Consider the following 27,607-nt stretch of genomic DNA (forward strand, 5'->3'; position numbering starts at 1 on the left):
AGTTAAATGATGGAAGTTTATTAAATAACTAGGTCATTTCCAAATAAAATAAGATACTGAAACATTAATTACTGAACACTGGCTTCCTTTTACAGAGAAACAAAAGGTTTAGAACTATTAATAAATGTTTGATGGGCTTCCCTGGTGACCCAGTGGTTAAGAATCTGCTTGCCAATGAAGGGGACATGGGTACGAGCCCTGGTCCGGGAAGATCCCACATGCCGTAGAGCAACTAAGCCTGTGCACCACAACTACAGAGCCCACGTGCCTAGAGCCCATGCTCTGCAACAAGAGAAGCCACCGCAATGAGAAGCCCGTGCATTGCAATGAAGAGTAGCCCCCACTCATCGCAACTAGAGAAAGCTCACACACAGCAACAAAGACCCAACGCAGCCAAAAATAAATAAGTAAATTTATTTTAAAAAAAAACTCTCAGCAAACTAGAATAGAGAGGAAATTTCTCATCTTGATAAAGACGATCTACAAAAAAACCTACAGCTAACATCATACCTAGTGGTGAGAAACTCGAAGATTTCCTGCTAAGATCAGAAATGAGGCAAGGATGTCCCCTCTCACCGCTGTTTTTCAACATCATACTGAAAGCCTAGCTAATATGATAAGACAAGAAAAGGAAATAAAAATATTCAGATTGAGAAGGAAGAAATAAAACGTTCTGTGATCAAACAGTTTTGGGGTTTTTTTTAGAACAATAAACACCTTTATTACATGAGCTAAGATAGGAGGGAAGAGGATTTATTTGCCTTTCCGGGCCTTGATTTTCCTCAGATAGAACTCCAGCTCCTTTCCCTCTAGAACATAACCATCTGCTCTGCCACACTGTCCTGGTCTTGAAGCAATGCATGCAAGAAACTTGCCCTGCTGGAACTGCTCCTCTAGAAGACTGCTGATTTGGGCATTCTTTTTCCTTTCATCATATTTCTTCTGAATTTCTTTTTTGAACGTTTTTTGTTTAAAATCACTTCCTCTTCAGGAGTCAGCCTGGCCCCCTTCTTGTGGCCCAGTGTATAGTGAGACTCGTACCACTGTTGGTACATGTGCTGTCAATGAGCACGACGCAGTTCTTCACCAGGGTCTTAGTATGGACCAGTTCATTGTTGGATGCATTATAGACAATATCAATGATCCTTGTCTTGCGTGTACAACACTCTGAGCCCCAGGAGAAGTTCCCAACATCCAGCCTCAAGGCCCAGTACTTCTTGTCACCTCCTCACACACAGACTGTGTGTATATGGCGGGGGCCACTCCTGGTGTTGGCAACGGGATGTCCCAGCTCATACTTCCACTTCTTGTGGTAGGGCTTTCTCTTGCCCCCAGTCTTGCAGCGCTTGTGCCAGTTGTCCTGAGAAATGCCTCCGTGTGGAAGTGGGGTCAGGAGCCTGAGCCAGGGAGCCCGGGGCCAGCCCACCAACCCAGCACCCTGCCTCACGCTCAGCTCTCCAAGGTTGGCTCCCCCATGATCAAACAAACTTTGATCATCTATGTAGAAAATCTGAAAGAATCAACATTAAAAAAAAAAAAAAAAAAACTCCTGGAACTAATAAGTGATCCTGGTTGCAAGATACAAGTTTGCAGGACACAAGATGGATATTCAAAAGTCAACTGTTTTCTTACAATGAAAAAGTGGAATTTGAAATTAAAAATATAATATCATTGTGGAATCTAAAATATGGCACAAATAAACTTATCTATGAAACAGAAACAGATTCACAGACATAGAGAATAGACTTGTGGTTGCCAAGGGGAGAGGTGTGTGGGGGAGGGAGGGAGTGGAAGTTCCAGGTTAGCAGCTACAAACTAGTATTTATAGAATGGATAAACAACAAAGTCTTACTTTATAGCACAGGGCACTATATTCAATATCCTGTGACAAACCAAAATAAAAAAGAATGTATTTATATGTATAACTGAATCACTTTGCAGTACAGCAGAAATTAACACAACATTGTAAATCAACAATAGTTCGATAAAAAGAAAAGAAAAAATCTAGTATCATTTACATTAGCACCCCCAAAAATGAAATAGGTATGAATCTAACAAAATATGTACGAGATTTATATGAGAAAAATCTACAAAACTCTGATGAAAGAAATCAAAGAAGAACTAAATAAATGGAAAGATATTCCATATTCATGGGTAGGAAGACACAATACTGTCACAATGTCAGTTCTTCCAAACTGGATTGTGATTCAACACAATCCCAATAAAAATCCCAACAAATTAATTTATGGACTTTAATAAACTGATTCTAAAGTTTCTATGGAAGGGTAAAAGACCCTGTTTGCATCTTGATTTGTCTGCTGAAAATGTGAACTAGTAAAAATGAAGTAACTAGAAAAAAAATAGCCAACACAATATTGAAGGAAGAGAATAAAGTTAGAGGATTGACACTACCCAACTTCAAGATTTACTACAAAGCTACAGTCATCAAGACAGTGTGGTATTGGTGGAAGAATAGACAAATAGAGTAACAGAAGAGAGTAGAAAGCCTAGAAATAGACCCACATAAATGTAGTCAACTGATCTTTGACAAAGGAGCAAAGACAATACAATGGAGAAAAGAGTCTTTTCAACAAATGGTGCTGGAACAGCTGGACATCATATGCAAAATAAATGAATCTAGGGACTTCCTTGGTGGTGCAGTGGTTAAGAATCCACCTGCCAGTGCAGGGGACACAGGTTCGATCCCTGGTCCAGGAAGATCCCACATGCTGCGGAGCAACTAAGCCCGTGCGCCACAACTACTGAGTCTGTGCTCTAGACCCCGTGAGCCACAACCACTGAGCCCATGCACCACAACAACTGAAGCCCATGCACCTAGGGCCCATGCTCCACAACAAGAGAAGCCACCACAATGAGAAGCCCACGCACTGCAACGAAGAGTAACCCCCGTTTGCTGCAACTAGAGAAAGTCTGCACACAGCAACGAAGACCCAACGCAACCAAAAGTAAAATTAAATTTTAAAAAAATGAATCTAGACACAGACTTTACACCCTCCACAAAAATCTACTCAAAATGGGGGGGCTTCCCTGGTGGCACAGTGGTTGAAGAGTCCGCCTGCCGATGCAGGGGACACGGGTTCGTGCCCTGGTCCGGGAAGACCCCACATGCCGTGGAGCGGCTGGGCCCATGAGCCATGGCCGCTAAGCCTGAGCGTCCGGAGCCTGTGCTCCGCAACGGGAGAGGCCACAACAGTGAGAGGCCCGCGTACTGCAAAAAAAAAAAAAAAAATTTACTCAAAATGGATCGCAGACCTAAATGTAAAACAACAAAGCTATAAAACTCCTAGAGGGTAACACAGGAGACAAACTAGATGACCTTGGATATGGCAATGACTTATAAGAGACAACACTAAAGTCATGATCCATGAAATAAATAATAGATAATAATTTCATTTTAATTAATATTAAAAACCTCTGCTCTGCAAAAGACACTGTCAGAATGGAAAGACAGGCCACAGACAGGGAGAGAATATTTGCAAAAGACATATTGATAAAGGATTGTTATCCAAAATATACAAAGAATTCTTAAAAGTCAACAACAGAAAACTAACAATCCAACTTAAAAATGGGTCAAAGACCTGAACAGACAATTTGCCAAAGAAGATATACAGATGGTAAACACACATATGAAAAGATGTTCCACATCATGTCATAGGGAATGCAAATTAAAGCAACAATGAGATACCACTACACACCTATTAGATTGGCCAAAATCCGGAACACTGACAACACCAAATGCTGGTGAGGATGTAGAGCAACAGGAGTTCTCATTCATTGGTGGTGAAAATTCAAAATGATGCAGTCACTTTGGAAGATGGCAGCTTCTTACAAAACTAAACATACTCTTAGCATATAATTCAGCAATCATGCTCTTTAGTATTTACACAAATGAGTTGAAAACTTATGTCCACACAAAAACATGCACATGAATGTTTATAGCAGACTTATTCATAATTACCAGAACTTGGAAGCAATCAAGATGTACTTCAGGGGCTTCCCTGGTGGCGCAGTGGTTGAGAGTCCGCCTGCCGATGCAGGGGACGCAGGTTCGTGCCCCGGTCCGGGAAGATCCCACATGCCGCAGAGCGGCTGGGCCCGTGAGCCATGGCCGCTGAGCCTGCGCGTCCGGAGCCTGTGCTCCGCAACGGGAGAGGCCACAACAGTGAGAGGCCCACGTACCGCAAAAAAAAAAAAAAAAAAAAGATGTACTTCAGTAGGTGAATGAATAAAAAATACTGTGGTATATCTAAACTACGGAACATTATTCAGCACTAAAAAAAAGAACTATCAAGCCGTGAAAAGACATGGAGGATCCTTAAAAGTATATTACTAAGAGACTTCCCTGGTGGTCCAGTGGATAAGACTCCGCGCTCCCAACGCAGAGGGCCTGGGTTCAATCCCTGGTTGGGGAACTAGATCCCATGTGCATGCCGCAACGATGATCCCGCATGCCGCAACTAAGACCCAGAGCAACCAAAATAAATAAATAAAATTTTTTTTCTAAAAGTGTATTACTAAGTGAAAGAAGCCAATCTTAAAAGGCTACATACTGTATTATTCTTTAGGGGAGGAAAACTTTTCCTTTCTTCCCTTCTAGGTTTTGTGGCTGGTTTAATAATTAGACGTAAGACATTAACAGGAGAAAAATTTAATTTGTACATATGAGTGCTTGAAGGAATGTGAGACTCAAAGAAGTTACCAAAGCAGGCTGCTTCTTAACCTTTTAGACAAAGAAACAATTACTTGTGAAGATTTGACAAAACAAGGGGGTTTGGACTTGGGGTAGCAAATTAATGAAAAGAAACAAAATTTGTTTATAGAGCCTTCTCAGCCTTGAATTCCCTATCCCTGACAATAAGGATGATTTCTTGGGGTGGCCTAATCTGCTCTCCAATTCCAACTATATGACATTCTAAAAAAGGCAAAACTATGGAAACAGTAAAAAGATTAGTGGCTACAGGGGTTAAGAGGGGAGGGTAGGAGGGATGAATAGGCTGAGCATAGAGGATATTCAGGGCAGTGAAATTATTCTGTATGATAATATAATGATGGATACATGTCATTCTACATTTATCAAAACCCATACAATGTACAACACCAAGAATGAACACTAATGAAACTATAGACTTTGGGTGATAATTATGTAAGATTCATCGATTGTCACAAATGTACCACTTTGGTGCAGAATGTTGAAAGTGGATGAGGCTGCCCTGTGTGGGGACAGAGGGCTTACAGGAACTCGGTGCATTTTCTGCTCAATTTTGGTGTGAACCTAAAACTCCTCTAAAAAATAAAGTCTGTTTAAAAGGAAAAAAACCCATAATGAGACATCATCTCACACCCACTGGAATGGCTACTATCAAAACAAAACAAAACAGAAAACAAGTGTTGACAAGGATATGGAGAAATTAGAACTCTTGTGCATTGTTGGTGGGAATGTAAAACAGCACAACACTATGGAAAATGGTATGGCAGCTCCTCAAAAACTAAAAATAGAATTACCGTATTGATTTGGCAATCCTACTGCTGTATATCAAAAATAATTGAAAGCAGAATCTCAAAGAGATATTTGCATACCCATGTTCAAAATAGCAGCATTATTCACTATAGCCAAGGGGTGGAAGCAACACAAGTGTTCATTGAATGGATGGATAAATAAAATACAATGTATACATACCATGGAATATTATTCAGCCTTAAAAAAGGAAGGAAATCATATCACATGCTACAACATGGGTGAAGCTTAAAGACATTGTGCTAAGTGAAATAAGCCAGTCGCAAAAAGACAAATACTGTGTGATGCCACTTGTGTGAGATATCTAGAGTAGTCAAATTCATAGGCACAGAAAGTAGAATGGTAGTTGCCAGGGGCTGGTGGGGAGGAGAAAATGGGGAGTTACTGTTTAATGGGTATAGCGCTTCCGTTTTGCAAGATGAAAAATTCTAGAGATCAGTTGCACAGCAATGTGAATATACTGTACTTCACACTACTAAACAGTACACTTGAAAATCATCAAGAGGGACTTCCCTGGTGGTCCAGTGGTAAAGAATCTGCCTTACAATGCAGGGGACGCAGCTTCGATCCCTGGTCAGGGAACTAAGATCCCACATGCCGCTGGGCAGCGAAGCCCACGTGCCACGACTACTGAGCTTGTGCGCCTCAACTAGAAAGCCTGCGGGCCGCAAACTACAGAGTCCACACGCCCTGGAGGCTGCATGCCACAACTAGGGAAGAGAAAACCCACACGCCACAACTAAAGAGAAGCCCGCGCACCAAAACGAAATGCCCATGTGCTGCAACTAAGTCCTGACGCAGCCAAAAATAATAAATTAAATAAATAAATCTTTTTTAAAAAAAAATCATTAAGATGGGGAATTCCCTGGCAGTCCCATGGTTAGGACTCCACGCTTTCACTGCCGAAGGCGTGGGTTCAATTCCTGGTGGGGGAACTAAGATCTCACAGCTGTACGGCATGGCCAAAAAAAATAAAAAATAAAATAAAATGATATATATATATATATATATATATATTTTTTTTTTTTTTTTTTTTTTTTTTATGCGTTACGCGGGCCTCTCACCGCTGTGGCCTCTCCCGTTGCGGAGGACAGGCTCCGGACGCGCAGGCCCAGCGGCCATGGCTCACGGGCCCAGCCGCTCCGCGGCATGTGGGATCCTCCCAGACCGGGGCACGAACCCGTGTCCCCTGCATCGGCAGGCGGACTCTCAACCACTGCGCCACCAGGGAAGCCCAAAATGATATATTTTAAAAAATCATTAAGATGGTAAATTTTATGTTTTTTTATCATGACTAAAAACTAAATAAAGTAAAATTTTAATAACATAAATTAAAGAAGCTAATTATTTTTTAGTGGATCAAAGACGTAAATATAAGAGCTAAAAACATAAAACTCTTAGAACAAAACATTGGGGAAAAGCTTCACAACTTTGGATTTGGCAATGATTTATTGATGTGACACCAAAAGCACAGTCAGCAAAGGAAAAACTATATAAATAGAACTACTTGAAAATTAAAAAAATTTTTTTTCATCAATAGACAAAATCAACAGAGTAAAGAGGCAAGTCATGGAATGGGAGAAAATATTTTAAAATTATATATATCTTATAATGGATTAACATCCAGAATATATAAGGAACTCCTACAAATCAATGACAAAAAAACAAACAACCTGATTTTTAAATATACAAGAGCTTGAATATACATTTCTCCAAAGAAGATATACAAATGGCCAATAAGTGGAGAAATTGGAAGTATTGTGCTTTGCTGGTGGGAATGTATGCAACTGCTGTGGAAAATGGTATGGCAGTTCTTCAAAAAATTAAATGTAGAATTACCGTTATGACCCAACAATTCTGCTTCTGGGTATATACACAAAAGAAATGAAAGCAGGGACCTGAGCAGATATTTGTACACCAATGTTCATAGCAGCATTACTCACAATAGCCAAAAGGTGGAAAAAACCCAAATGTCCATCAGTGGATGAATGAATACACAAACTGTAGCATATACATACAATGGAATATTATTCAGCCTCAAAAACAAGAAAATTCTGACATTCACTGCAACATGGATGAACCTTGACGACATTATGCTCAGTGAAATAAGCCAGACACAGAAGGACAAATATTGTATAATTCCACTTACATGAGGTACCTAGAATAGCCAAATTCATAGAGACAGAAGGTAGGACAATGATTCCCAGGGGCTGGGGGAAGGGGAGAATGATGAGTTAGTGCTTAATGGGTACAGAGTTTCAGTTTAGGATGAAGAAAAGTTCTGGAGATGGATGGTGGTGATGATTGCACAACAACGTGAATGTACTAAGTACCACGAAACTGTACACTTAAAAATGGTTACGGTGGTAAAATTTTATGTTATGTATATTTTACCACAATAAAAAAAGACATCCAACATTATAATTTCATTTAGTGACATAAAACTATATACATATCTTTCATTTTAAACAGGTTATGGAAACAGTGGTAACTTACGTACCTCATAAAATGAATCAGGAAATTTAGAAAGTTTAAATCATGAGAAATTTAACCCTGGTCATGTACAAACCAGAATATTGTGTTGACATTATTTTTATATGGTAAACTACTTTTCCAAGACTCTCAACCATGCCCAAAGCTCTTTTATCTTGGAATTAAAGTTTCTTCTTATCTTTTAACAAAGGCTATTATGCACATAGACTTTCGAGTGTCTACAGACATAAAAAACACAGTTGAATAACTTTGTTTTAGACAACTTTTACATTTATTTGGACTAGATAGTTCTAGAGTGTGCACATAACAATCGAATGTCTTGTTTTGTTTTCCGTTTTAATGGTAATCTTTAAGTTTACTGAGAGCATAAGAGAGAGGAACAGAAAAAGTGAGAAGCAGCTGGCTTTGGACCAATCTGAAATTGTTATTTTAAGACTACTTATGTTTCCTCTGCAAGGGAAGGGAAGAACTTTAGAAACAGAAGAAACCACATTACAGCTGGTTTAGAGAGTAACTTGGGCCTTTGACTAATTTCTCAAGCCTTACAATTAGAAAGCCCACATTTACTAATCCCCGAGGTATGGAAATGGAGGCATGGAGTTCATCCTACATTAAATAAAATGATCTCTCTTTTCAACAAACAAGACAATCTCTTCATGAGAGTTTGTTTTTTGCTTGAAGGTGTCTCTTAAATGAACAATCTTTTCAATGTCAAAAGCCCCCCAAAGTGGGCTTCCCTGGTGGCGCAGTGGTTGAGAGTCGGCCTGCCGATGCAGGCGGCACGGGTTCGTGCCCCGGACCGGGAAGATCCCACATGCCGCGGAGCGGCTGGGCCCGTGAGCCATGGCAGCTGAGCCTGCGCGTCCGGAGCCTGTGCTCCGCAACGGGAGAGGCCACAACAGTGAGAGGCCCGCGTACCACAAAAAATAAATAAATAAATAAAAGATTTTTAAAAAGCCCCCCAAAGTGGCTACTGCAATTCCAAATTGTCACTGGTGAAATTGGAGCAGTCAGAAAACTAAGTACAAGTTGGTGGTGTTGTGGTTAGAAAGCATGCAGCAGGTAAGTGTTTGACCAGGAAGAAACCCTTTTTTTTAGAGCCCATGGAACCGAATGGTCCATAAGGATGGTTCATGTGTAACTTTATTTCTCTGAAGCTTGGCCAAAGGCCAATCAATCAGCACCCATCAGAGCCAGATACAACCTCCTAATTCTAGGCAAACTAAGCTAAACAAAATAGTTCTCAGGGATACAAGGACAAGATCAAGGAGGAAATCTTTACAAGGTTTTGAAATGATGACCCAAGACAAAGAATGTCCAACTAGAGAATGAACTTATCAGGGTTATGCCCATCTCTCCCATAGAATTTTCATTCTCAAGAAGCAGCAAATGCTGGAGAGGATGTGGAGAAAAGGAAACCCTTGTGCATTGTTGGTGGGAATGTAAGTTGGTGCACCCACTACAGAAAACATCATGGAGGTTCCTCAGAAAATTAAAAATAGAACTACCATATGATCCAGCAATCCCACTTCTAGGTATTCATCCGAAGCAAACAAGATCACTATCTTAAAAAGATATCTGCACCCCCATGTTTATTGCAGCATTATTTACAGTAAATCCAGGACATGGTAACAAACACACACACACACACACACACACACACACACACACACACACACACAGGAGCATTTTTCAGCCATAAAAAAGAAGGAGATCCTGCCAATAGTGACAACATGGGTGGACCTAGGGGACATTATGCTAAGTGAAATAAGTCAGACAGAGAAGACAAATACCATATTATCTCATTTACATGTGGATTCTAAAAAAACAAACAAACTCATAAATACAGAGAACAGATTCGTGGCTGCCAGAGGCGGCAGGATAGGAGTGGCAAAATGAGTGAAGGTGGTAAAAGGGCATAAACTTCCTGTTACAAGATAAATAAGCTCTGGGGATGTAATGTACAACAATGAGGACTATAGTTAATAATACTGTATTGTATATTTGAAAGTTGCTAAAAGAGTAGATCTTAAAGTTCTCTTCACAAGAAAAACATTATGTAACTACATGTGGTGATGGATGTTTATTAAATTTATCCTGGTGTGTGATGATCATTTCTCAATATATACATATTTCAAATCATTATGTTGTACACCTAAAACTAATACAATGTTGGGACTTCCCTGGTGGCACACTGGATAAGACTCCACGCTCCCAGTGCAGGGAGCCCGGGTTCAATCTCTGGTCAGGGAACTAGATCCCACATGCATGCCACAACTAAGAGTTCACATGCCACAACTAAGGAGCCCACATGCTAAAACTAAGGAGCCAGCAAGCCACAACTAAGGAGCCCGCCTGCCGCAACTAAGACCTGGTGCAACCAAATAAATAAATATTAAAAAAAAAAAACTAATATGATGTTATATGTCAATTACATCCCAATTAAAAAAACACAGTTTTCATCTTATATAAAAACGTTCAAGACACTGGGCAGGCAGATAGACCATAGAACAAGTGTTAGAAGGATAGAAACAAGTAACCAAAACAACCTCAAGAGGCCTTATTCCTGGAAAAAAACAAAAACAAAAAAACTCAGTGCTGAGGGATTTCAACAAAACATCAGATCTCAGTTCAGCACGAGCTTGTCTCCTGACCATGGACACCTCAAATAGGTAGAGACTGGGAGGAGTATCAGATGCACACAGTATTACTGATTCAAGGGTCCTGGTCCAAGGTTGGGAGGGCTTCTGCTGAATCTTGGTGAACCTCCAATTCTGTCAACATCCTCCAGCCAAAGACCAGCAAGAGCTCACCCGCAACTGAACAAGTGCGGTTTGTTTTTCATTTCAGCAAAGTTGGATGCACATCACAGGGGAACCCTGAGGCAACTCAGCAAGAGGGTGTTGGAAAGAATTTGTTATGGGATTAGGGCTCCTGTAGGCATTTTGGAGGAGGGTTCAAGGCAGTGGGTTTCCCTCTGGATTGGATGCTGTCAAGAAGTGGGGGTAATTTTACGACCAGAGGATGTATAATAAATCCTATCTGTAAGGCAAGAGGAATGAATGAAGGCTAAGGGTGTGATTGGTAAAGAAGCAGCCCTCGTACGTGCCAGGACCAGAGGATGCCTGGTCATTCTGGGAGGTTGGGACAATGGTCAAGTTTTTGTCTGTGGTCAGACCTGATTATTGAGTGGAATCCTGTTTCTTGATCCATCACAGTCACATAGTGACCTCATCTGATGTTGAGGTCCTATGAAACTGGTCATGTTCAACAGAACACCAAGGCCTACTTGTGAGTGCCAGGCCAGCCCTAGATGTCAGGGGCGGTTTTCCTCTTTCTTGTAGTCTGATGTAGTAATATCATATGTAAATAAATGTCTAGTTATTACTATGACTAGTTAGTAAATTAACTGATAAATGAATTTGAATAAACCCAAAATCTCTGTTGTACGATTCCACTTATAGCAGTCAAATTCATAGAGACAGAAAGTAGAATGGTGGTTCCCAATGGCTAGGGGGAGAGGGAAGGGGGAGGTTATTGTTTAGTGAGTACAGAGTTTCAGTTTTGCAAGATGAACAGAGTTCTGGAGATGGATAATGGTGATGGTTGCACAACACTATGAACGTACTTTATGCCACTGAACTGTACACTTTAAAATGCTCTAAATGGTAAATTGTGTTATTTATATTTGCCACAATTTTAAATATAAAATAAATAAAAACATCTACAAAAGGTTTGAGGCAACTACTAAATCGTACCACTGATGAAGTATTTTATCTTCTTGATTCATTTTTTAGTAAAAAAAACTAACAATTTAAAACAACTATCAATTGTAATGATATGGGTCAAACTTAATAAAATACTTCATATATGAACGAAAATCTAACAAGATTATTACACCTCACAGTTTGCATTTTTTCCTCTCTCACTGTTTTACATGTTAAACAGAAATAAATGTGGTCACATGTAGAATGACAGAAATGAAGTAACTCAAATTCTATTTCTCTGTCTTTAAAATCATTAGGCTATCGGGACTTTCCTGGTGGCGCAGTGGTTAAGAATCCGCCTGCCAATGCAGGGGACACGGGTTGGAGCTCTGGGCTGGGAAGATCCCACATGCCGTGGAGCAACTAAGCCCGTGCGCTACAACTACTGAGCCTGCGCCCTACAGCCCGTGAGGCACAACCACTGATCCCATGCACAAGCTCTGTGAAGGGTTATTTTGTATGCGGAAATCTTCAGCCCTGGAGGACCAGGCTAGAAGTACAAGACATCTCTACCACAAGGTGACCTCCAAGAACTTTTGGAGGGAGGTCATCACCCACGTAACTAACTGTGAAGGTTTACCTGCAGAGGAGAAAATAGCCAGGTTAGTTTCCTCCCATCTCCCCAAGTGTTGTCCCTCTTCTGGGATAGGAAATGAGGGTAGGCTTTGGAATAGAGGAAAGGAAGTGTCCTCCCAAATTTAAGGCTACCAGTGTGGTCCAGCCCAACATCAGAGAGTCTCTGGAGGCTCTAAAGCAGCAAAACTGCTTCTTTCTTCGAGAAGATGGCCAGGGTGAGCCAGAACCTGAACCTTCCATCACTTTCTCTCTCCTGGAGCCACTGATGGTGGCAGAAGTGGTAACTGGCAGACCGATGGGAGCAGAGCCCCAGCTTCCTAAGGACACTCCAGCTGCACCAGAACAGGGTACCCCACCCCTGCTGGACCTCTGGCTACACAGTGGGGCTTGGCAGCAACAGTAGCCAGAGAAAATGGGGTGCTTCTGGAGATGCCCCAAGCTTTCTGGGGTCCTTTCCAATAAACATCTGCACCCCAAACTAGCCAGGGCAACTGAGTTGCAGACCTACCACAGGAAGGAGGACATCCTTGGGAATGTGAGTAGGGCCCCAAGCCAATTAATAGGAATATTAAAAGACATGTAACTTTTTTTTTTTTGAGGAGGGGGAATCCAAGCTGTTCCTGTCAGCATGATATCATCCATGCAGTAGGCCAACATGATGTCCTGTAGGTCAAGGTTGCTGTGCACTGACTTGCCTAGAGCCAGAGAACCCCAACCCCTAAGGTTTATTCACTCATCATTGGCCACAAGCCTTCAAGGCTCATTCACTGCAGTGTTCTTTCTCCTAGCTCTGAAAATGCCCCTTCCTTCTTTTCTAGCTGAACAATGTATCTAAATTTTGTGTAATATTTTATGCTGAGAGTGCGGGGACCTCTCCTCCTCCCCCATGTCTTGGCAACACAAGTATGTCTGAGACAGCATCCCTGTGGTAGTCAGCATCCCAGACAGTCCCTAATGATTTTTCTTTACAGGTATCCATGGTCCTATGTGGTCCCCTGTCACACTGAATGGTGTTGACCTATGTAACCAATAGGATGCTACAGAAATGACAACATGTGGCTTCTAAGGCTGAGTCATAAAGGCATTATGCTTCCACCTTGCTCTCTTGATTCTCTCACTTGAGGGAAGCCAGACACCAGTGCACGAGGACACTCCAGTCCCCCTGTGGAGAGGCCCTTGTGGTGAGGGACTGAGGCCTCCTGCCAATAGCCATGTGAGTGAGCCACCTTGGGAAGAGATCCTCCAGTCCCACCAAGCCTTCAGATGATGCAGCCTTGAGTAACATCTTGACTTTGTGAGAGACCCTGAGCCAGAACCACCCACCTAAGCTGCTCCCAAATTCCTGACCCACAGAAACTAAGGAATATATGTCTATTTTTGTTTTAAGCTACTAAGTTTTGGTATAATTTGTTGCTAAAACAGTCCCCCTCCCCAGTTTACTACTCTTCAAGAAGCCACCTCCTCACCTTTGTCCAGAACGCCCCCATCCCCATAATGGCATTCTGGACGTGAGCAGTGCAAGATCCCCACTGCCCACAGACTTGGGTCCCTGGGTGTGGGCTCCAAGCCCATTGGAGTTCACGTCCTTTGCAGACTATTAGAGCTCTCATCTCCTGGCCCCACTTAAAACCAAGAGATATCAGTGGGACTGGGAAGTGGGGGAGTGGGGTGTCACCAGCAGACTCCCCATCCATACTCTGCCATGACTATATATTCTAAGGGTATACGTGAGACCCTTCCTAATTTCCAGTGATATAGAAGAATTTTTCCTATTACTTCTGTTTGACTATTTTGGGGAAAACTGGAAAAGGAAAGCACAGATCTGGAACGCTATTTTGGAATGGGAAATTACTAAAACCCTGGCTTACAACATTATAATACTTACTAGAAAAGTCACTCTAAAGTGGCAGGGGGCCCAAGGGGACAAAACTGGAGTCAGAGTGCCCTGTGATGGAGCTAATATTGGCCAATGAGCAGTGATGATCTCATTGTTATGAAGACCTCATAGTTATTGTCACGATAAATCATTGTATTAGGTGAATTCTGACAGCATGGGCTCCATTAGATATCAGAGTGATCTGAGATGCTCTGGTCCTTAACTCTCTCTTGGCCAGGGCCTTGTTTGGGAGCTCTTGTTTATGAACACCCTACTGTATGTGCCAGGCACTGTGCTGAAAAGTGGCAGAATATGCCATCCCAAATATGCCACTTTGGCATAAGAATTATTGGGCTAAAGGCTCTTGAAGAAATAGCAGTTACGTGAAGGGTACTCTGACCTCCGCTTTTCTTCCTGAAGACAGGAGACAAAATTTGTGAAAGATCTCTCTGTACCAGGAGGAAAGATTCTTATCACCAGAGATGGGAAGTCGAGACCAAGAGAAATCTGCACAAACACACCGTATTAAAATAACTCATCTTTAGTCTCCCCATTTTTTCTTTTTTGGCCACGCCACACGGCATGCAGGATCTTAGTTTCCCAACCAGGGATCAAACCCTTGCCCCCTGCAGTGGAAGTGTGAGGTCTTAACCACTTGACCGCGAGGGAAGTCCCTCCCCATATATTTTAGTTACTTTTCCACAATTGTCTCTCTTTGTCCAGCCTACTATATAAACACTTAGGCCTGGCCACTTCTCTGGATCTTTGTTTTTCCTGTGGGGGCTCCCATGTAAAGATCTATATGCTTTTCTTCTTTTAATCTGTCCCATGTCAATTTAATTCTTGGAACCAGCCAGAGATTCTAAGAGGACAGAGGTTAAGTTTTGCCTCCCTACTGTGCCAAGGTCTCCATTTATGTCTCACAGTCCCATGAGATACTGCTTTCATCCCCATTCTCTAGATGGTGAGACTGAGACCCAAAGCAATCGAGGACATTCCTAAGGTCACATAGCCATAAAGTGGTAGAGCTTAGATGGACATCTGAGTCTATCTGAATCCCCAGCTTTTCTACCACAATGTACAGAGGAATGAGTCACAGATGGCTTCCAAGAAGAAGAGACACTGGCCTGGCCCAGCCCTTGAATAATCAGAACAAGTTTATTAAACCCTGGAGGGGTAAGGGAGAGAATGCAGTGTTGAGCGCATCAAGGTTGTATGACAGGGCTGAAACCCAGGGTTCAAGGGAGAGAGTGGTGGGGAGCGAGGCTGCTGCACGCAAAGGCCAGCTCTTGAAGGGCCCTAAGTACCAAGCCTTAACCTGGAACTTATCCTGTGTGTCTGGGGGTCTCCTGGTTGTCCAAAGTGGGGGGTGACATGGTCAGATTTGGTGTTTGAAGACTATCTGGGGACAGCATGGAGGCTAGATTGGGACAGCAGTTCTCAACATCAGTGTGCATCAGAATCATTCTGGGCTCCCTGTAAAAAACATCTGGAACCACACTCAAAAGTCTGATTCAGGGACTTCCCTCATGGCACAGTGGTTGAGAATCCGCCTGCCAATGCAGGGGACACGGGCTTGATCCCTGCTCCAGGAAGATGCCACATGCTGCAGAGCAACTAAGCTCGTGTGCCACAACTACTGACCTGTGCTCTAGAGCCCGTGAGCCACAACTACAGAGCCCGCGTGACACAACTACTGAAGCCCACCCGCCTAGAGCCCGTGCTGTGCAACAAGAGAAGCCACCGCAATGAGAAGCCGGCACACCACAAGGAAGAGTAGCCCCTGCTCGCTGCAACAAGAGAAAGCCTGTGCGCAGCAATGAAGACCCGACACAGCCAAAAATAAATAAATAAATAAAATAAATAAATAAATCTGATTCAGCAGGGCTGGAGAGGGGCCCAGGGTCTGCATTTTAACAAGTTTTCCTTGTTAAAGGAGGGATTCTGATGCAGGTGGTCACATGAAGAAACACTAGTAATCCAGAGGGAGAAAAGCAAGGAAACTAAGAACAAGGTTGTTGCCAGAGACAAATGATAAGTCCTTGAACCTCAACTGTGGCAAGGAAAATGGAAACAGCCTAACTACTATGGCAGGATAGTATCTTTATAATGTTACCACTTTTTTTCCCCTAGTAATTCACTCCGACCCCGTTTCAAATAGCTAGTCCATTCTGTGCTCATTGCTCCTCATGGGTGGAATGTGACAGGGCAGAAAATAAGAGTCTTTTCGGTGTGATACGTTGGACTTGTTTCAAATAACACAGGAGTTGGAATGGGGGGAGAAGGTAAAATTTATAGATAAATCAAGATTGGCCATGAGTTGATTATTGTGGAAGCTGGGTGATGACTGCAAGGGGACTCATTATAGAATTCTGTCTACATTTGTCTATGTTTTAAATTTTTATTTTAAAAAGATTTTTCTCTTTTTTTTTGCGGTACACGGGCCTCTCACTGTTGTGGCCTCTCCCGTTGCTGAGCACAGGCTCCGGACGCGCAGGCTCAGCGGCCATGGCTCATGGGCCCAGCCGCTCCGCGTCATGTGGGATCCTCCCGGACCGGGGCACGAACCCGTGTCCCCTACATCGGCAGGCGGACTGTCAACCACTGCGCCACCAGGGAAGCCCTAAAAAGATTTTTTTAAGTATTTCTGGATTTGGTTTCAACAAGGACTCAGGGCAAAGGAGAGAAGTGTCAGCCACAGCTGAAACTTTTTTTTTAAATTAATTTATTTATTTATATTTGACTGCATTGGGTCTTCGTTTCTGTGCGCAGGCTTTTCTCTAGTTGCGGTGAGCGGGAAATACTCTTTGTTGTGGTGCGTGGGTTTCTCATGGTGGTGGCTTCTCTTGTTGCAGAGCATGGGCTCTAGGCACACAGGCTCAGTAGTTGTGGCTCGCAGGCTCTAGAGCTCAAGCTCAGTAGTTGTGGCGCATGGGCTTAGTTGCTCCGCAGCATGTGGAATCTTCCCGGACCAGGGATCGAACCCGTGTCCCCTGCATTGGCAGGAGGATTCTTAACCACTGCACCACCAGGGAAGTCCCTGAAAAGTTTTAAGAAACTTCATGAGGGGGAGGGGGAGGGGGAGGGGGAGGGGGGGAGGGCAGGGGAGGGGATGGGAGGGGATGGGAGGGGAGGGGAGGGGAGGGGAGGGGAGGGGAGGGGAGGAGAGGAGAGGAGAGGAGAGGAGAGGAGAGGAGAGGAGAGGAGAGGAGAGGAGAGGAGAGGAGAGGAGAGGAAGAATTGGCCCAGGGTGAAGAGGTTCCACTGACAGGAAACTTCTGCTCTTGGGAGAGAGAACTCATCTGATTAGTGTACTTGTGTACTTGGGAAGAACATGGTACATGCTCTGCTCAGCTCTGCCCTTCTTCCTCTTAGGATCTGCCACATCCACCACCCCTCCAGGGGCTCTGGAAGGGAGGTCCACCCATTCTAGCACTGCCATGACTGGGGGCTGGGGGTTCAGTTGCCCACATTGAGCAAATGCTCTGCCCTGGTCTTTGTCAGTAATATGGTAATATTCAGCCTCCACCTGCCTCTCCTTTGCTTCATTTTCCAGTATGTAGAGAACTCTAGTCAAGAAGACAGTGCCATTGGGACTTCCCTGGTGGTGCAGTGGTTAAGACTCCACACTCCCAATGCAGAGGGCCCGGGTTCGATCCCTGGTCAGAGAACTAGATCCCACATGCATGCCACAACTAAGGAGCCTGTCTGCTGCAATTAAGGAGCCCATGTGCCACAACTAAGAGGCCTTCAAGTCGCAACTAAGGAGCCGGCGAGCCGCAACTAAGGAGCCCGCCTGCCACAACTAAGACCCGGTGCAACCAACCAAATAAATAAATAAATACATATTTTTTTAAAAAGAAGAAGACAGTGTTATCTACTGGGGCTTCCTCCAGATACTCCAAAAGGAGGACTTCAGGGGTCTGGAGAAATGGAAGTGTTACCAAGTCCAAGCTCACTCTGCTCGCCACATGACAGAAGACAGGCCAATAAATCGGGAGACAAGGTGTTGAGGCAAGGAGTACAACTTTATTCGGAAAGCCGGCAGACTGAGAAGATGGCCAACTAAATTCTCCAAAAAAACATCTTATCGGGGTTTGGATGCCCATTTCTTTTACAGAACGAGGTAGGGGTGTGGGGGTGGGGTGGGGCTGGGGGAGGAGATGAGGAAGTAAAGTAAAAACGCTATACGTTTTGTAAATATCCCCTGGAATGGCCAGCCTCCGGGAGGGGATGTGTTAATTTCTTCTTACTTGCAGCCATCCACAGGTGGACAGGGTGAGGATGCTTCCCTGAACAAAGGCACTTTAGTTTAGCATTCAGGCAGAGGGGCAGGGTTCCCCGAGGCATTATTAGGCCATTATGTATAGACAGTATCCTTTTAGTGAACAAAAGCAGTGGAAAGCAAAGGTTAAAGTAAAAGAAACAGATCCAACATGTAGTCAGATTTGGCTCTCCCCTGTCACAGAAGTAAAGAAGAGGAGGATGGAGGGAAGCGATGAGAGCACAGAGAGAGGCCGGAGGAAAAGCAAAGAATCCAAGAATAGAGGGGAAGGTTGCCTGGGGAAACAGCAACACCGGGCATGGAGATGGCTCTGGGGCACATCTAGGCAAAAAGAACCTTAGGTAACCTCACCAAGATTCTCATGAGGCAGGAAGAGAGCTGGGGTCTCTAGTAGACATGTGAGTGAGAACAGCCAGTTCTCAGCAGCAGCCACTGGGGACAAATGACATCTCCATGAATGCCTGTGTGGATGGATGACCTTGAGAACTAGATACACCTGTACACACACACACTCACTCTCACTCTCTCTCTCACTCTCTCTCTCACACACACATATACACACACTCACAGTTGAGTACTAGATAAGACTCCAGGGCCTTAAACATAACCCCAGGGAAAGGGTAAAACCCTCAGTTAGTTGTATGAGGCCCATGATGCCCAACCTCACCTGTGCAGATGGGACACTATGCTGATCTGGTAATCTGGTTTGCATCACCCTTATAGTTTCCCCTTCCCTCCTCACCACTCAAGCAGTTAGTTCTGTAACTGTTGCCTTGCAGGAGGAGTAAGGTAGATCACAGAGTGGAAGGTAGGAGAACTTGCAAACCATCCTGGATGCTGTGTTTCAAAAGCCCAAGCTCTTACAGACTTGACAGTCAAGGCCAGTGGCCTTCAAACTTTTGCTTCATGCCCCCAAAAAGCAGTTTTAAAAACTACACACCCTCTCATTCAGGACCAGCTACATAAACTGGAGTGCCTGGTACAAAATGAGAATGTGAGCTCCTTGTTCAAACATTATTAAGAATTACAAAGGACTTCCCTGGCGGTCCAGTGGTTAAGACTCTGCGCTTCCACTGCAGGGGGCACAGGGTCGATCCTCCATGCTGCACAGCATGGCCAAAAAAAAAGAGAGAGAGAGAGAATTTCAAGAAGGTGATGGCAGAAAGTTAAGCCAAGCTCAGAGCCCTTCCGAATAAGGGACCCTGAGTGGCTGTGCAGGTTGTACATCCATGAAGCTGGCCCTGCTCTCACACATTTTAAGGTTAGCATATTAAAAAAATATATAAGTGTAAGCAGTGGCAAAAGATGTGATTTTAGTACCTTGCATACATGCTTTAAAAATATTTTCTTCCAGTTCTCAGAGCAGTATAATAAGTTAATTAAATGTATGAGAAAGGTCTGTCATGACTATTCATCAATATTGAATGGATAAACAAACTGTGGTACTTCCATACAATGGAATACCACTCGGTACTAAGAAGGAATGAGCTATGGATACACACTACAAAATGGATAAATTGCAAAGTAATTATGCTGAGGGAAAGAAGTCAGGCAAAACAGAGTGCATACTATATGAAAATATAGAACATTCATAGAGACAGAAAGCTGATCAGTGTTTGCCTGGGGAGAGGGGAAGGAGTGGGAAGGAAAGATTACAGTCAGGTGGAGCCATGTGGCTGAAATCTCCCCAAAAGAATGTGAGTGAAAGTGATGTATAGTCATTACTAGGTATTGCTCATAAAAACAGCCCAGGCAACCCTCGCTCTATCTTTACTATCCTCTCGTTGAATGGAGAGAACCTGGATGAGGGCGGAGCCACAAGACAGAGAGGGCATGGACCCCTGAATGACTGCATGAAGCAAAGTCCCCTTCATCCAGCATTGAATTGTGACACGAACAAGAACTAAACTATTATGGTATTAACCCCCTGACATGTCGGGGTCAGTTGTTACAGCAGTTAGCCAACCCTGACTAATACAGAGCCCAATGTAATCTCCCTGCCACGAGATAGCTGGCTGTTTCCCTCAAAGTAAGGCTCCACCTGGGGGCTCAGGCTGGTTCCCTGAGGCTTGCAAATTGGGTGCAGCACAAAGAGTAGGCCAGCCGTGGGAGGGAGCAGTCCGTAATACTGGGCCAGTTTTCTCATAAACCCACGGAGCAAGTCCTGAGATGGCTAGGGAAGGAGACTGCCTGATAGCCACAGAAGGAGCCAAACTGCCCACCAGGCTCTTAAGAAGTTCTTCTGTAGTGAGACCCTTTGGTGAGTGTTCATCTGGCACACTAATAACCCTATGCTCTGAAGCCATTCTGGGCAGTCTATCCACATTTATCTTCCTCAAAACTTCTTGTCACTAAGCCTTCAGTCTGGTTCCTTCCAAGTCCCTGACCAACAGACTAAACCATTATCCAACGGCTAGGAATCAGTGCATCTTTACTTTGGGGCCTCTGGGCACACTTCCCTTTTCCAGGTCCCTCAGGCCTTCTCGGAGGAAGACTGGAAGACCCCAACAATCCATTTCCGGCTGGAGCCAACATCACGTGCAAAGCCGTTTATAAACAGGGCTTTAGATTATTCTTCCTTAGTCAACCCATCACAAACAACTCTCCAGGAGACCATGAACATCAGTAGGAGAGGAATGTAAACAACTTGCTCAGGCAACCTACTTGTGCTTTTAGGGCCTGCTGGACTGAGGCCATATATGTCACTTCTTCTTCATGATGGAGTACTGCTGGCCATCCCTAATTCTATGACTAGGTAGATCAGATAACATGGTAGCTCAGGTCACGTGGTCACCTGCTATGCCATGGTCAGGCATCCAATTTCCACACACCCGGGAAGCAAGCCAGGAGATGTTCCTCAGAAGGAAAACAACTGCTGAACAAGGTCATAACTTTGCTCCAAAAGCCAGTGCCTGAATATAAGGGCCAAAGGCAGAACTACCTACTTTGCAGCCTGATCCAGTAAGAAAACCTTCTCTCCTTGTATGGTCCCCCTTCAAGTTGATAGCTTTCAAGTGACCCAGTAATAGGTAAAAATAATATACCTAAATATGGTATATTTTATAACCAAATAAAGAAGCCCACCAAGTACAGTACTGCTTTCTGAGTGGTCAGGAGTGTGATGTTCAGCAGCTTGTCATTTATTTGGTGCAGAATATCAAAACACACCCCAGAACCCTAGATAGTTCACTGAGTAGACAGGCCACTATATATTCGTGGGATTTATTATCTGCTCTCTGGCACACACATCATGCTTACCAAATCATCTAGGGTATCTGCTACTTCCTGTTCTCAAGGTCCTTCAGGATATTGTCATCAGCATCACAGTAGATTAGCCTGATATCCACTGAAATGGTGATTTGGTCAAAAATTCCGATAAACTGAGTATGTCCAGAGAGTGACATACCTCTGAAGCAAGACAGTAAAGGTCTACTGTTGCCCCTGCCAGAGGAACACAAACTTTTCCTGAGGTTTGGTATAGAATAAATAGCATTGACTAGGGTCTTCCCTGGTGGTCCAGTGGTTAAGACTCCATGCTCCCAATGCAGGGTGCCCAGGTTCAATCCCTGGTCAGGGAACTAGATCCCACATGCTGCATCAAAGATCCCACGTGCCGCAGCTAAGACCTGGCATAGCCAAATAAACAAATAAATATATTTTTTTAAAAAAGCATTGATCAGGGCTTCCCTGGTGGAGCAGTGGTTGAGAGTCCGCCTGCTGATGCAGGGGACACGAGTTCGTGCCTCGGTCCGGGAAGATGCCACATGCCGCGGAGCGGCTGGGCCCGTGAGCCATGGCCGCTGAGCCTGCGCGTCCGGAGCCTGTGCTCCGCAACAGGAGAGGCCACAACAGTGAGAGGCCCGTGTACTGTAAAAAAAAAAAAAAAAAAGCATTGATCAGACCTATAATTGTGGGCCTACAGTTGCACTGGCCTACCAGAATGAGTTTATCATAATGCTCGGTCATGATTTAAGACCATTCATCTTCTCTGGTTTTGTTTTTTTGGGTTGTTTTACTATTGCTTTTATACATTTATTTATTCTATTTATTTATTTTTGGCTGCATTGGGTCTTCGTTGCAGCACGCAAGCTTTCTCTAGTTGCAGCGAGCAGGGGCTACTCTTTGTTGCGGTGCACAGGCTTCTCATTGCAGTGTCTTCTCTTGCTGCGGAGCACGGGCTCTAGGCGCAAGGGCTTCAGTAGTTGTTGCACGCGGGCACAGTAGTTGTGGCTTGTGGGCTGTAGAGCACAGGCTCAGTAGTTGTGGTGCATGGGCTTAGTTGCTCCACAGCATGTGGGATCTTCCCGGACCAGGGCTCAAACCTGTGTCCCCTGCATTGGCAGGTGGATTCTTAACCACTGTGCCACCAGGGAAGCCCTATCTTCTCTGTTGATGTATGAATGGATAAAGAAAATGTGATATAGATGGATAGATATCTGTATATGTATATAAAGGAATATATAAATATCTACTATATATAGGAATATATATGAGGAATATACAAAAAGTATATATATATAAAATATAAATGAATATTATTCAGCCTTAAAAAAGAAGGAAATCCTGCCATTTGCAACAACATGGATGAAACTAGAGGACATTTTAAGTGAAACAAGACAGTCGCAAAAAGATAAATATTGCATGATCTCACTTATATGTGGAATATTAAAAAAAAAAAAAAAGGTAAACTCATAGTAACAGAGAGTAGAATAGTGGCTACCAGAGGCTGGGGTGTAGGGAAAAGGGGGAGGTTTTCTTAAGTAGAATGGTGGTTGCAAAGGGCTGAAGGGACAGGAGAATGGGGAGTTATTATTTAATGAGTACAGAGTTTCAGTTTTACAAGAAGAAAAGTGTTCTGGAGATAGATGGTGGTGATGGTTGCACAACAATATGAATGTACTTAATACCAATGAACTGTACACTTAGAAATGGTTAAGACAATAAGTTTTATGTTACTCAAATTTTACCACAAAGAAAATAAATGAATGGGAAAAAATACCATCTATCCTCTGTTCTGGACAAACTGAAGAGGTAATGTTGATATAGTGGGAATCACCCTGAATCTTTCAAATCTTTGATGGTGGTGCTAATCCCTGTAATGAGATGAAGTATTATTTTTTCATTTGGCAGTTAGGGAGAGCTCCAGGGCCTTCCATTTAGCCCTTCCTCTCAAAATAGTCCTTGCTCCCTTGGGTTGGGCCAATGTCAGAATTCTGCCCTTGTTGATGGATCAACAGCAACTCTACATATAACCACCATATGGTTTCAGGACACCACTGGCCCTGGCATGAGACAAGTTGCACTCAAAACTACTTTTAAAAATTTGTACTATACGCATGTCATACATTCAAAAAAGAAAGGGAGGGAAAATATCCCAGTTTTAACAATTAAATACATAATCATTACATTTTTTAAATGTTCCTTTGTGTACCACTCAAAATCCTCTCGCACACATACCACTTTTTTGGAAACACTGACCTAGTACATGCCCCAGTCATCTCATCTTTATCACACTTGTAATTGTGTATTTAAGTGTCCACTCTCCCCACCAGACTGAGACGGTGAGTCTCGCTGTCCCAAGCACCAAACGCTGGACTCCCCGTGGACCATACACTGAAAATACGAATCTAGACGATCCCTTTGTCCCTTTCAGCTCAGGCTGTCCACGAGCCCATGAGTTCTGGCTGGCTGATGTTGAGCAACCATTTCGCCTTTTGCAGCCTCGGTTTTCTCCGCTGCAAAATGGGAACTAATGTACCTGCCACTCAGTGTAGGTACAAGGAGTCAGGTCATGGCTGTGAAAGTAGCGTAGCAGTACAGAAATTACGAATTCACTCATCCATTTAACAGTTATTAAGCGCCCAGGGCCGTGCAGCACGATTACTACAGAGCACACCCTCCCCTCGCGCAGGTCTCATCCCTCGGATCCTGGGATGGGGAGGGCGTTTCCTCACCAGGTTCACTCTTCCGCGGAACTCCGGGTGGTGACCTTACTCAACATGGCGCAGGCAGCCTCGGGGGCTAGTGCGGCGGCGCGGACTCTGCGTGCCCTCTGACCTGCTGGCAGCGACAGAGGGGGAGCCGGGCGCCGCCATATTGGCTGTTGTCTTGCGAGGGGAGAGGTGGCTGCGGCGGTGGAGGCGGAGGCGGCGGCGCGAGTGAAGCGAGGGAGCGGCGCGAGCAGCAGCATGACTCGGAGGCGGAGCAGGCCGAGTGGCGGCGCGGGCCGGCGCGAGCGGGCGCGGACCGCGGGGCCGCAGAAGCCCCAGGCGCTGGAGCCCCCGCCGCCGCCGAGCCTGGAAGCAGGAGCGGGTGCAGGGCCCTCGGAGGCGCCGGCGGAGCCCTACCGCGACGGCCCCAGGGAGGAGGACGACCCCAATCTGGCTCCCGGTCCCCAGGTAGGAGCGAGCGAGGCAAGTCTGGCTGCTCGGGCTCTTTTACCTCCCCGGAGCGGGGCCGGGACGGGTTTGGGGATGGACCATCCTCCCCCGGCTGGGGCCAGAGCCTTACCCTCTGGGCCAGGGCTGAGGCTTTCTCCCGCAAGGCGGGAGTGGAGTCTGGATCCTTTGGTCCAAAGCCGAGGCACGGCACGTCCGGTTCTCCTCAGACCAGGCTTCCTGCCCTCTCCCGCCGCCTCCGGGAAACGTTCTGGTCGCACACCCACACTGGGACCGCGCACCAATCTTGAGGCTACAGCTTAGATCTGTGCCCTTTACCTCCCCTGGGCCCACCTGCTTCCCCACCCACCCACAGGCCACCTCGGGGCGCTGGGGCCTGGAAGGCTGCAGCCTCTTCTCTCCCCCCCACCCCGGGAGCGGCTCCATCCCTTCCCCTCGCTGCCCCCTCAGCAGCTGTGCCCCCAGCATATGTCTCCCGGGGCCTCCCTCCTTTCCTTGCCCAGCGGAGCAGTTGCAGCAGACAGCCAGGCTGCCCAGAAGACTATTTGGTGGGTCTCCTGCACGGAGGTGGAAACCCAGAAAAGCCTGCTCTTTCTCCTCTGTATACGCCCGACCTACAAGGCGGCCCACCCAGACCCTCAAATCCCTGGGTTTGGCGAATCTTGCTGAGAGTGAGCAGTAGAAGGACTCTTCAAAGCTTCCAGTTTGCCACCTGGGAGAAGGTCACTTTCATTTGAGCAAAGGAGATAATAGGAGGTACCCTGCCGGTGTTCACTGCGAAGCTGGGGTGGCATGAGCCACAGTTGCTCTGGGAGGGTTATGGCACCTGGGGCTGGGTGGCTCGCCCTAAGCTTGCTCTGACAAAAGAGTTTTGAGTTGGTTTTTTGGATGAGCCTGCCAAGGAAGGCAGGCTCCTGCAGGAGTCTTGGAGGGTCGGATGCAGCGCCGGATGAGGATGAGGCGTGGCAGAAGATGCGTTTGGCTCTGCAGACACTGCATCGGGCAGCAGGGGACTCTGGGAGGCTGGTGCAGCCAGAAGGCATGGCTCTTGACAGCCTTCTAGTAGAATCTCTGGAATTGTGCATGTGAGTGGGGATGCTGTTTGGGGTACCATTCCCAGAAAGCCTTCCCTAACCTCCCCAGTTGCGTGAGGTGCCCCCTTTGTCCCACAGCGCCCTGTGCTCCCCTCTGGTAGCACTCCCCATTCTACAATGAGGTAGTCTGTTGATGTGTCTGTGCCCTCCCCCCCCCCCCGAACTTTGAACTCCACCAGGGCACAGATCATGCCATCTATCACTGGTCCTCCACACCTAGCCCTGGGCCTTGCTGACACAGAGTAGGAATAACTAGGTGAATGAGAGAGAATGAATCCGTTGAGAACCTGTACTTATTGTAACCCAGTTTTGATACTGGTCTCCTTTGTGTCTCAGATCACAATCAGATTTTTAATTAATGAAGATGTCACCACTTACTGAGTGTCAGAAGCCCCACCTTCATCCCCACCCTTACCCTGGGCTGAGACTGGTTCCAAAGGATTTGACTCCTCAGGTTGGACCCCACCCTTGCCTGGTCTGACGTCCTACCCTGAAGCTGCTTTCTCCTCTAGCCTTCTCTTTCCCTTCTCTGGGCCCCCTGGGAGTGCTGTTCTCCAGAAGGGGATAGTGGGGGAGGAGAGAACTAGGGAGCTGTTGTCTTCTCTCTTTCCCATTCAAGGTCCCCTGCCACTTAACCAGCCTATAGTATTCATGGCCAGAAAGTTTGGTTGATGGCTTAACCATTTAGTTTTTATATAGGACACAACTTTAACATGTAGGTTCCTACCTACTGCACTGCTTGACCTGCCAATTCATTCATTTATTCATACTAGGCACTTTACATACCTTCCCACCACCCGTGTTCCCTCAGCATTTAGCACAAATGTGATGAGTTAGCTATTGGTGTAATTATTGGTCTGTTTTTGCTATGTAAACTCTGAGAGTGCAGGAACCAAGTCAGTCACCATTGTACCCCTATGCCTGGTGGTTAACAAATTTTAATGAATGAACTGAAGGATATAAATACTACTAACCCTGTTTTTCAGATGAAGAAACAGAAACTCAGAGAAACTAAATATTTGCCCAAATAACTCCTACTATAGGTGCCCCCACTACCACCAAAAACAGGACACTCTGTGTACTGTGGGGTATTTAACAAGGCATTTTTTTACTCTAGCCACAATAGGTGAAACAAACTGACAAACTCTCCTCTGATTGTGCCCCATTTTTGTTGGGGAAGGGGGTTCTGTGTGCCAGAAGCAGGCCTTTGTGCCTTGGTGAAAAGCACCTGCTGAAAGAATTGGGATCAGTCATTGCTCTACCCACAGGCATACCTTTGGTGAGGATCACTGGCTCCCACCACCACTTAGAACCCTATCTTAAATACTTAGAGTGGGTAAGTAAGGTGAAATTCAGTGTCATATGCCAAACCGAAGCCAAAGATGGCAAATGAGATCACTTTCAGTCCACATACAGTTTTAAATGCGTCAAGTCACATGTAGTTTTGTTTCTGTTTTTGTTTTGATTTGAGCCAGTATTTTTAAAAATCAAAAGTTTCCCGCAAAACTGGATTTGTGCCGTCTCTTAAAGTCTGGTGCTCCTGGGCCCACATTTCCAGGAGGCAGTAATCTGCAGTCTCTGA

At 45.0% G+C, this 27,607-nt stretch overlaps 1 protein-coding gene and 1 pseudogene across 11 annotated transcripts in view; one reads left to right on the forward strand and one right to left on the reverse strand.

Moving 5' to 3' along the window:
* Positions 1–695: 695 nt before the first annotated feature.
* Positions 696–24,723, reverse strand: LOC116750991 (annotated as a pseudogene).
* FAM193B (family with sequence similarity 193 member B) overlaps positions 24,615–27,607 on the forward strand; it is a 31,789-nt gene continuing 28,796 nt past the window's right edge. For 3 of the 11 annotated variants that reach the window (XM_032628980.1, XM_032628981.1, XM_032628984.1), the window contains exon 1: positions 24,615–24,931. In XM_032628980.1, the coding sequence (XP_032484871.1) occupies positions 24,722–24,931 (210 nt within the window). In that variant the 5' untranslated portion in view covers positions 24,615–24,721. Of the gene's footprint in view, positions 26,017–26,361; positions 26,480–27,607 lie in introns of all 11 variants that reach the window. The other 8 variants (XM_032628985.1, XM_032628989.1, XM_032628990.1 and 5 more) reach the window with 8 other exon arrangements.

This window comes from Phocoena sinus, chromosome 3, assembly GCF_008692025.1.
Source record: "Phocoena sinus isolate mPhoSin1 chromosome 3, mPhoSin1.pri, whole genome shotgun sequence".
In the NCBI taxonomy this organism is placed as follows: Eukaryota; Metazoa; Chordata; class Mammalia; order Artiodactyla; family Phocoenidae; genus Phocoena; species Phocoena sinus.